Source organism: Anabrus simplex, chromosome 2 (genome assembly GCF_040414725.1).
Source record: "Anabrus simplex isolate iqAnaSimp1 chromosome 2, ASM4041472v1, whole genome shotgun sequence".
Classification (NCBI taxonomy): domain Eukaryota; kingdom Metazoa; phylum Arthropoda; class Insecta; order Orthoptera; family Tettigoniidae; genus Anabrus; species Anabrus simplex.
In genome coordinates, this window is record NC_090266.1 from 612195253 (window position 1) to 612206730 (window position 11478).

General features: G+C 40.1%; 1 protein-coding gene across 1 annotated transcript in view; it reads right to left on the reverse strand.

Moving 5' to 3' along the window:
• The window catches only part of LOC136864259 (ATP synthase subunit beta, mitochondrial), a 68797-nt gene extending 57713 nt beyond the window's left edge, over window positions 1–11084 (reverse strand). The window contains exons 1-2 of the mRNA XM_067141009.2: window positions 10928–11084; window positions 10616–10795 (exon numbers count right to left, since the gene is read on the reverse strand). Of these exons, the coding sequence (XP_066997110.2) occupies window positions 10616–10795; window positions 10928–11045 (298 nt within the window). The 5' untranslated portion in view covers window positions 11046–11084. The remainder of the gene's footprint in view (window positions 1–10615; window positions 10796–10927) is intronic.
• Between the last annotated feature and the right edge of the window lie 394 nt (window positions 11085–11478).

Genomic DNA, 11478 nt, shown 5'->3' on the forward strand with positions numbered 1-11478 from the left:
AGGTAGCAATGGCACTGCAGTCGCGTGAGAAGTTGAACGAACGCGCTGTTTGGCAAAAGCTGGATTGTTTGACACTGTCACTACTCGATAAATTGAAGTATACTTCACTTAAGGAAAATGTTATTCTCGTGGGCAGACTATGGCTGCACAGGGAAGTTCTTAAAGAGCAATGGCGTATCATATCACAGGCACGTTTATTTGAATTTGATTTTTGTGCGAATAAAGTAATTTGCGTGTCATGTAGATTGGCCAACTTCCGCTGACTTTGCGGTTCCTTCCCCCGTCAGCGTGAATGAGATTCTCGGGACTTTACCATGAAGACCGAAATTAATGTTTTAGGAAATATAAGGGAAAACTTTTTTTTTTTCACTGAATGGCCATGTCTTTGAAAGCTAACATCCAGAAAATCCAGTGAAAGAATATATAAACAGACCTAAGTATACATTGTGTTGGCAGATCATCCATGCATAATCCCAGTGTTAGTAGGTTAACAAAGACAATTTTGTTTCATAACCAATGGGTTGATACACTTGCTCTTCATTACAATCAGAAGGTAATGATTTCTCAACATATTTCTTACAGTACTGATTATACTGACTGGTATAATTGGCTAATCATGGCCATGATTACCGACTGTTTAGAGGTTAACCTGATTTCTTTATTTCCTTTCGTGTAATGCCACTGATGTGCATGATACCGAGCGAGTTTCCCATTTTTACACCAGGCAAATGCTGGCTGTACCTTAAGGCAACGGTCGCTTCCTTCCCACTTCTAATCCGTTCATATCACATCAATGCTATTAAGACTTCTGTGTCGGCGTGACAAAGAAAATTGTAAACAAAATAATATTGTAAAGAATTTTTCAGTTCTCTCCAATCACAATTTACCACTCACTTTCTATTAAAGGAAGTAATTTTACAACTTTAAAATCTTCACAAAAGGCTAAGTAAAAAAATTCCATAGACAAACCACAACAGTCATATTTCCACTTCTAATAGAGTTTAGGAAACAGCAATTACAATGATAGGCCTAGTAATAATACTGGATTCACGGCCCACTTTTATGGTTTCTGGGGACGCTGAGGTGCAGCAATTTTGTCTACGGGAGTGCTTTTACATGCCAGTAAATTAGCTAGGATCGAATGTGCCAACTTGGGCTCAGAAAGCCAGTGCCGTAACTGGTGATGAGTATATCTTGCCATTGATTCTTTCACGGCCCGTACTTTTAGACATTATGCTTATGCTGTATTTCGTCTACTTTTCACCAAAATGATTTCGTTAACTGCAAGTGAGCATGGTTGTCTCATCAAGCATTTGTCCTGTATTTCTTTTAAGGCTTGCTTTCTACTGGAGAGAAAAGTCACAAGTATACTGTAGTGTCAGACTGCTTACACGTAAGAATTTTAAACCATATCTATATCCGCTCAGTTTTAAAAGCCCTGTATTTACATTGACTAGTAGAGCAGAGCAAGCTTCCAGCCAAACAGCCGAGATTTTAACAGGATCCACTCAGTACAGTGATTTTCTCGCAGATGGTGGCACCGCTGCTACCTCTAGTGTATTATTTACCAACTATGTGTTTGAGGTCCACTCAGCCTACATGATTAACCGAGGAGCTATCTGACCGAGATGGCGGCCCCGGTCTAGAAAGCCAAGAATAACGGCCGAGAGGATTTGTTGTGCTGACCACACGACACCTTGCAATATGCAGGCCTTTGGGCTGGACAGCAGACGCTTGGTAGGCCATGGCTCTTCCGGGCTGCTGCACCATTTAAAAAAATATGATTGGGCATCTACTTTTGATATGGTTGAATAAAATATATTCCAACAAAAATTGGGTACCAAGTCTCAGCGAGATCAGAGACTTACAGATGAAAGGGTTTCCTTGTTTGTTGTGGACAGACCTATCTCTTCTGAAGACCCAGAGCAAAGTCTCTACAAAACTTATTCCTTTGTTTTCCTAGATTAAGTTATCATGGCTATAGCTTCCATATGTCACCGCTCTTTCAGGCATTGAATGGAACATTTTCATCAGTACGGTACCATGCAAGCCAACAGCCACTTACAACACATTCACAGGCCAAGACATCCGATCACTAACATGAAAATGTTTCACCAAAATATTGTTCCTTTTAAAGGTCAAAGTTTATAAACTTAATGCAAGGCAAATTATGGCTTTGCACTTTTTAGAAAATGACTAATCAAGAGACTAACTTTTGATATATGCAGGCCAACAGAACAATTTTACTACATTTTTCCAACACTGCATTTGCCACTCTTTCATAGGGGACAATTTATCTTTATATATCAAAGACTAAAGGACAAAAAACAAAAACAAACAAAATTCAGTCAACTTGAGACATTCAGCTCTGTCAAGGAATTTTATGAGAGTCGAGTCTCCACAAACAAGCCATAAAGTATCATAATAAGAGTAATCGTTCCTGGTTGAAACAACCACTACTTGCAAAGTATGATTTAAGAGGAAGAAACTGCACCTTGACTGCTAAGATGATTCTGACAAACTTATATGGTGTATATTCTATAATAGCATAGCAGCAGGTAGTAGCTTTTGTTTGAAGGAGCAAAAAATTCATCCTTATTATGAAAAACTCAAAGGTAGCAAACTAATATTAGTTCAAAGAAATGTGAATTAATTTAGCAAGCAGGCAACTTATTCTTGAAGATTAAGAGTAATTTTCTGGCCAATTTTGCTGTACAGGACTGAAAACTGGAAACAAAACATCTACATAATATGTAAGTAACATGAAAATGGTGAGATTTTTTTAGAAAGTTGTACAGGATATAACTGGCCAAGAGCAGTACAAATAATGAGACCATATCACTATAGGTTAAACTGACTAAAGCAAAGTAAGCAAGTAGTTTTACACAACTTGACATTGTGATTGAACCATGATACCTCTGGCTTTAAATGTAATCCAAACCACAGGGATATAATATTTTGTTAAAAAGATAAAACCATGCACAGGATTCAAAGCAGGTTTGACTTTGTGAGAATCCAGAGAATGCCACTTGGCCATCCTGTCCCCAAAAGGCTAACAAGCTTGCAGCTGAAAGGAAACCTGAATGTTAGTTGTTTCCTTCCTATTTCATGTGCAAGGATGTTAGCGAAACAAAAATATTTTGAAATATCTGATAATGTGTGGGATTTGAAAATTTTATTGGTTTTAACCCCATCGATTACTTTTATGGATTTCGGAGACTCCAGCTGCTGGAACTTTGTCGTACAGGAGTTCTTGTAGGTGTCTAAATCTACAAACCAGGCAGGTGCATCAGGGTACCTTCATTATACCATCATTCCTGAGACGGGATTGAATCTGCCACCTTTGGCTCAAAATACAACTACTCTCTCCGAACCATTAGGCTGGGTGACTGAAAAATGCAAACCAGTGTATCAAGTACAGGGTCTTTTGGCTCGCTCCGCAGCACCAATCAGAACACGGCACGGCTGGCGCAATGACACTCCCGTCGCTAGCCGGTATAATGCGCGCTTTCCTAACCACTACTCACTGCAATTCACTCATAGAAATCCATTTCTAGTGAAACTATTATCTTGCATTATTTTCCATAAAGTAACCATTACTCCTTCCGTCAGCTCTTGAAAGAATGGTCTGAGAATGAGGTCTACATTGATCAGCATTTATTGTTTCACAGAAATATATAGGCCCTATAATTCTGCGAGCACTTATCGCGCACCAAACTCCTATCTTTACATCATGAAGTGGGCAGACATGTAGCTGGTGGGGATTTTCTGTACACCAGTAGTGAATGTATTGACTACTTACATAGCCACTTAAGTGTAGCCATGTTTCATCACTATAAAAGTTCTGGGTCAACACACACATCGTGAACCAACTGAAGCAACCAGTTACAATAAGCAACCAGTTAAAATACCAAACTCTAGTGAAACTGACAGGTCCTCTTAAAATATTCGGCAGGGGTGGGTTTGTACAGTTTTACTTTTAAGAGTTTTGTTGCTTTGTGGGCAGAAGATAATGACAATGAGCTTTTACGGCGAGATGACAGGGATTTTGTTGGAGTTCTTTCTAAGAGCTATTTTGTCAAGGTTTTCTTCTTAAAACTGTTAAGTCTCCTGTGAGATTTCTTGTTAAGAATGGACACTGGTCTAATTTATGTACTGTACTCCTATGGGGAGGGAGGATGCCAGGAAATTTGCGAATGCATCGAAAGCGCATCCTGTATAAGAAGAATGCTTCACAGAGCACAACACTATGAATACACGCTGTTCTGTGTAGATCACTCATTAAACACACAATTACTTTAATATTCCTACAGAAACGATGCCAATTTAAAGTGAACACACTGAACACGTTACCAATACCACATGTTGAACTAAGCCGGTCATGAACAATATAGCTCTCGGCAAATGAGACACCCGGCCGCGCTATCGCCTACTGTGCATGTTCCCCTGACACACGGAACAAGCTAAAAAGACCCTGTATATCACAACTGGAGTAAGAGAAGACGCTTAAAATTGCAGTGAATTCTACGTAGATCGTAATTTCGCTCAGAAGCTAAATTGCCCTTCTTGTACGCAAGTAGCAATGTTGAAATGGTAATGCTGAACCATTAATAGCTCAAAATGTTGGACACCCAAGTTACATGCTAACCAACTAAAAACTCCAGTATAAATAGTTACTGCATGAAAATACAAATACATGAACATATATACTAGGTTAAATCAATGAAGGTCAGTGTGAGAACAGGGAGCAAGAGAAAAAGAGCACAAAGACATTCTCCACTATGTTGTCTCTGCCTACCTGACAAACTTTAGATGAATTATGTTTGTATCTTTCTCTACAAGACTATTCATCACTTGTTTTTGTTCCTTTACTTTTCTATGAAGAAGTAACAAAAGTTTGAAGCATTTTTCAGATGCAAGGAAACAATGATTACATAAGACTAAATTGTAAATTAGCAGAATGTCAGGATGAAGTTTCCATCACATAGGCCTAATGAAATCAGTATGGGGCTTTAGGAACTCTCCTACAAGAGCCCAAGCTTATGGGTATGAGCAGAAGAGCATACAACTCTACCCAATAGAAATTAAAAATCGGAGCAATGGAAGGTCACAAATGGAACTTTTCTTCTTCCTCCTTCCCCAGACCTTTTCCAACTACTTGACTTTGGCACTATGTGGATTAAGCCCATTTTTACAGCCAGACACCTTTTCTGATGCCAACCCAATTTGGATGGGTTCACTATTGCATGTTTCTGGTGGTGGTTTGTAGTCGAACGTGTTGTACACAAATAATTATGGTGTGTGTAATCGGAGGAGGACTCTTGCAGGTCTTTCGATTTGACTCCATATAAGAGATTTGCGAATCTGTGAGGATGGGGCCCTACCTATGCTGAATTGTAATGCTGGAGACTGCACATACCCCAAGCCATTTGAATTAACTAATGAAGGTTAAAATCAAATCTGGGGCACCCTAGGGGCCAAAGACCAGCACACTAATTTAGCTATGGAGCAGGACTGCATGTAACTGAAGATTTATCAAGACCAACAAAAACACCCCCCCCCCCCCGGCCCCACTGAGTTTGCCCAACCAGGAATCAAACCCAGGGCTATTTGAACCGAAGGCCACTATGCTGACCATTCAGCAAAGGAGCTGGGCAAGATTACAAAGGAACTATTACACAGAACAGACTGGTTGACCATATACGAACCTTCCTTTTTCACTGAAAATCTGTGTACTATTCTGGTGATTATAATTTTACCTTCCGCAGCCCAGCACTCGCTACATTCAGCCTCGCACTAGTGATGGGCAGTCTGAGACGAGGTCTCGAGATCTCTCGAGACTAGCGCAGGCATTATTTCTCGTGAGAAATAACGAGAAATCGAGAGTGTTGTCCCCACAATGTGCGGCGAGCAGCGTGTCGTAGGCCTGCAGGTAGTCTGAGCTGAACGTTGTTTGTTCCGAATATGCAAACAGCCAACCACGGGCCTTATAATTATCATAAATGTGTCAACAAGAGACTAGGGCGTTCATTTATACCGAGGTCTATTTTGACGCAGTATAACAATTATAAAGGATACACATTCGGACATTGTATGCACTGGTAGGTACACGAATGAGTGGTTTAAGTACAGAACCTGACGAGAATCGGTCTCGAGAGCATTGCCCATCACCCCTGTTAGACGTTCCACTCATGTGTAATGGGGGTTGCGTATGTAGCAAAGCACATCTTCCCCGTCTCAGGTTCGAATAATGCATGCCTCTAGTATCCAAGTAGGTGTACATCCTACCTACAGTTATTCACAAAATATGCATTGTTATTCACCTAAGATGTCCACCCCAAATAAGTCTAACAGTTTAAGATACTGACATTCTGTTTCCACTTTAGTTAATGGTATTAAGGGGTTCATAGTTGAACATGCAGTACTTTTCCAGGCTTTTGACAAAATGTATTGGCGCACACGTTTTCATAAGAACGTTATTTCAAGCAATAACTGCCAATGATATACTATCAAGTTTACAGTCGTAGTTACTGGTACGTCACACAGCTTGCGCTACAGGATGATCGGTCTCGGGATTCCTGCGAGCCTCGAGATCTGCAACGTCAGTCTCAAGAGTCGAGAGCGTTGCCCATCACTGCCTCGCGCGGAGCGACTCATTTGTTTACACGCTTGGTAAGGATGTTGTCAAGAGGCGCTCAGTGCTGCTAGCGTCTGTACTTAGGAACTAACGAGTGGTACTTTTGATAGCTGGTGGTGGTGATTGTTACATTGGTTAGACCTTTGGTCTGGATTGGTTCTTGCCGTGCAGACTGTTAGGATAGGATCTGACCAAGACCATTGGTCTGGACGGTTAGAAGCCATGAAGCGGCCCTAGGCCTCTAGTTTCATGTGGAAACTAGATTGGTCTGGACGTGCGGACGGTTAGGATAGAACCTGGACAAGACCATTCAACGTAAGTATAAAATTACTGCTGTTGTGTATTTCACATTGTTTCCTTTACATGGTGTTTTTTCTTTGTGCTTTTATAAAGCCTGGGTTGGTAACTCAATGTATTTATCAGCATCGATGGCAATGACGTCACATTCTGTTCAGGTTGACCCATGAGAATGCAAGTAGTTACTTTAGCCATGGCCGATGGCAGGAGGTGCTCTTATTAGGTTATAAAAGAGAATGTACTTCTCGGGGCGAGATGGTGGGTTCCTAGACATCGCAATGAACACATCTCTCCTCTAGAAGGAATTCCAAGTACGATTTGCATTATATTAGCTTCGTTATATTAAAAACTCTGGGCTGCGGAAGGAAAAATTATACCTTCTGGTGCAATATATCAATGGCACGCCCTGCACATCGACAAGGATTGGGCCCTACCCATGAATTCTAATGCTGGACACACACACACACACACACACACACACACACACACACACACACACACACACTGCCTCCAAGCCACTGGAATTAACTAATGAAGGTAAACCAAGGGTGCTTCCATTGCTCAAGCGGTAGCAAGCCGGCCGCTCACTGCTGGATTTTGTGGTTCAAATCCCGGTTACTCCATGTGAGATTTGTGCTGGAAAAGGCAGAGGCAGGACAGGTTTTAATCAGGGGACTCTGCTTTTGTCCCCTAGTATTTTTCATTCCAGCAAAAAATTCCAATATTTCATTTATCTAATCAATCATTGCTCTAGAGGAGAGACAGGCTTTGGCAGCCAGCACAATTCCTATCCTCGCCGCTATTCCCGACCTGGTCGCATGACTTGAAACAGGCCGTGGATGTACAAGGTTAACCACAAACAGCTGATATGGCATAGTTCTAAATGTAAGTTTGCTACGCTATGTATGTGGGGAGGGGAAGTTCTTCCCTGAATGCTCAATACAAAACCAGAAGACTAGATTTTGTATGTACAAGATATTGAACTAGTGATTAATTTCAATTTTCCCAAAAATAGTGGTCACAGCAATCAATCGCTCTTTGCCCTTCTAAAATTACCAAAATACTATTTTATAAACAGTAATGTTGAATTAAACCACAAAAGAAATGCCCTTGTAACATTTTATATTCCTGGATACAAAAATTTAAGAACTAGAGAGATATCTCTCAAACTTGCAACAGTTCATCAAAAGACCTAATACAGAAAGAAGTTTCGGCTGGCCTAACAAGACTACATCCGTGCTTGCAGCGAACTTTCTCAAAGTACGGTTATGTCTTTCATATTTTGATTATACTTCGACCTTATATACATGTACATCTATATTATAGATGTAGATTGTGCTACATTTTCATCTTAGCCAAGAGGCCGAGACACTTTTACAAAATGTAACATGGCTAAGTGAAATGCTGTGCACATATGAAGGGTTCACACCGGGCGAGTTGGCCGTGCGCGTAGAGGCGCGCGGCTGTGAGTTTGCATCCGGGAGATAGTAGGTTCGAATCCCACTATCGGCAGCCCTGAAGATGGTTTTCCGTGGTTTCCCATTTTCACACCACGCAAATGCTGGGGCTGTACCTTAATTAAGGCCACGGCCGCTTCCTTCCAACTCCTAGGCCTTCCCTATCCCATCGTCGCCATAAGACCTATCTGTGTCGGTGCGACGTAAAGCCCGTAGCAAAAAAAAAAGTTCACAAAATAGTAGTTTGCCACAGAATTAAGATTTTTTAAGAATAAATGTGCATTTGAGAGGCCTTGTATTGATTGCCAGACATATTGAGTACACATCAGTCTGTGGGACTGTCCCACATAGCATCTTTATGGCTCTTTATTACAATGGCATAGTTCTCAACGTAAGTTTGCTATGAATGTAACTTCCATTGCCTTGGTAAAAAGACCTGCAGGAATATAAATTCCGTTAGTAGGGCGTGGCTTCTCACTGTGTGCACCAAGAAATTGCTGGATTATGGTGACTCAATTAGACTTCTAAACAAAATATGCTGATTAGACTAAAAACATTTTTACTACAATTCCTCACCATAGAACAAAAAATATAACAATTCTAAAAGGGAGTACCTTCCTTGGTTTACTGATTACAGCTAATGCTCTGGAAAAAGAGCAAATTGAATACTTCTGGGAATTAAATTTGAAATACAGTAGACCGAACTTTGATCAGGTACCAAAGCAATATTGTACCATTCGGGTTACCTCGACTGATTTGTACTCCACATAATTATCTGGCCATCAATATATGGCCTCTCAAATGCACATTTATTTTTCTTCAAAAATCCAAACTACTATTCTGTGGCAAATTTTGGAGTGTGTTACAATTTATCATGGTGAAGTTTACTAAGAATCCAGTTGTTGATTGTAGTACCATCTAAATGAAGTCCTGCTGCGTACATTGTTTTAAAGTTTAATTTCCTACTGAACACTTTACATTCTTGTGCCCAACTTTTGAATCTTTACAAATATTCCTAGCTAGAATATGGGTAAAATGAAACATGGGAAGAAGACTCCGTGGGACCTGAGGCAGCAATCTTTTGATTGCTAGACAATGGCGTTACCCACACGCTTTTCTGTCACTTTGTAACCTTTTAGTTTACTCAAGACGCTCTGAATTAATCACAGTGGATTTTCTTAAGAATATATGACCCAATGACTTGACACATTCGTATGAGATGTCACTTTCACATACTACAATTATGAAAAAAATCTGACCTGTCTACCTGCTCCTTTTAGGATGAGGATAATTTCCCACTACACTACATTTTCCCCTACAATTTATCCAAGGTAATTAACATTAGTGCAGAATGGTGTTCTTACTACAGATCATGTTCAGTTTCAAGCCATTACATTAACATTAGCCGATACCCACAAGGAAATCTCCACAATTTCTGCCCTAAAAACCTTTTTAAAACTATTCTTGAGAAATAACCATCAAGACAGTAATCCATAAACCTGAAGTAAACGGGAGAATCTTTGGTATGCAGTCTATCCTTTGGGTGAAAATCGTCTTTCACCCATGGTATCGGCCACTCCGCCAAGTCTGTATATCAGAAAGAAGGCCAACAGCTCTTGCGAACAAGGGAGATTAGAGGCTTTTTAAAGCAGTTTATAGTGTTACTTTGACTACCTTACAATTATTACTATTCAAGGGTTTCTTAACGATACACATTCTTCAGTTTCAATAAGCAATGTTTCCACAAGCTGTTCGGGATCCAAAACAATGGGATACTGCTTCCCATGGCAAAATACCAATATAAAAACCTACTGCTGTAACAAATAGGTCTAATCACATGAAGATTCAGACATTTACATGGCACACTTTGAAGCAAGCTTCAAAGTAACTGGTACAAGATATACAACTGAACTTGAAATTAAGAAAAACCTACGTGCATTGACGAGTAAACACACAGCAGGAGTCTTCAAAGCGAACTGCACAATAAAATGCAGCACCTTTATAACATAGCAATCGGCAAAGCTTCAAGACTTGAAAATACGCTTTAAAACCAGAAATGCTATAGATTAAACCGGTGAATATTTGAAATTTAAATTTCAGTCAAACACTGCAGCAACAATTGTTACCATAGTAGAAATTCAGTACAGCTAACAAGAACAGACCCTTGAAACAATCACACGAGTCGAGAAACATAACAGACGGCCAGAAACATTTGAATACTTACCCAAATGCTGAGCGACCTCCAGAACGAGCCGCGGTTTTCTGTTCTGGACTTCCAAAGCGTTGAGAATTGGGGGGAGGTCATCTTCGAATTGAACGTCTACCACAGCACCAATAACGGCAACTATTTTTCCTGAAGCTGCTTTCGTCTTCGGTTGGGCTTGGGTAGCGTAATTAGTGCGGTCTGCAAACAATGCAATTAATAATTACACATTAATAAACATAACGAAACGATATAACTCATTCCACTACACCGACATGTACGCGAAGTCATAGTACAATGAAACTGCAAAATTATACACGTTCGTCAAATTACCATTGAAAACAGGAGCCGCAAGTGCTCTTGAGGAGTCATTCAGTAGGGTTTTCTTCGCAAAAGAGGGCTTGGCTACCCTCAAAACTCCAGCAGAAACCCTCGTTACTGCACTCAACATGATGGCTGAACAAGTAAAGGGACGAGTGGGTCAATCTACATGCACTGCCAGCCTTCTTAGATAATACCTGCGCGAAGTGGATGCGCACATTCAATACGATTTTGGTAAATATATTTTCGATCAAAATGTTCAGAAGTAAAAGAGAATGTTAGCTCTCTAGCATCTACATGTTCAAACCTAAATGAATAGAGTTAAATCTATAATAATATAAAGAAATTAGAATACGTGTAATCTTTCGCATTTTCCCTGTTTAACATACTGCTATTTTTACTCTTTGAAAAAACAAGCATGCCTGTAAACTTCGTCGAAAATCGAAACCGGCTTAGCAAAACCGTAAGTTTTCTCGAAAAAATACGATTACTTTGTGATATATACATACTCGTCTTTATTTTAGAAATATAAATTAATGTATAGCAAGAAAATTAAACTGTCT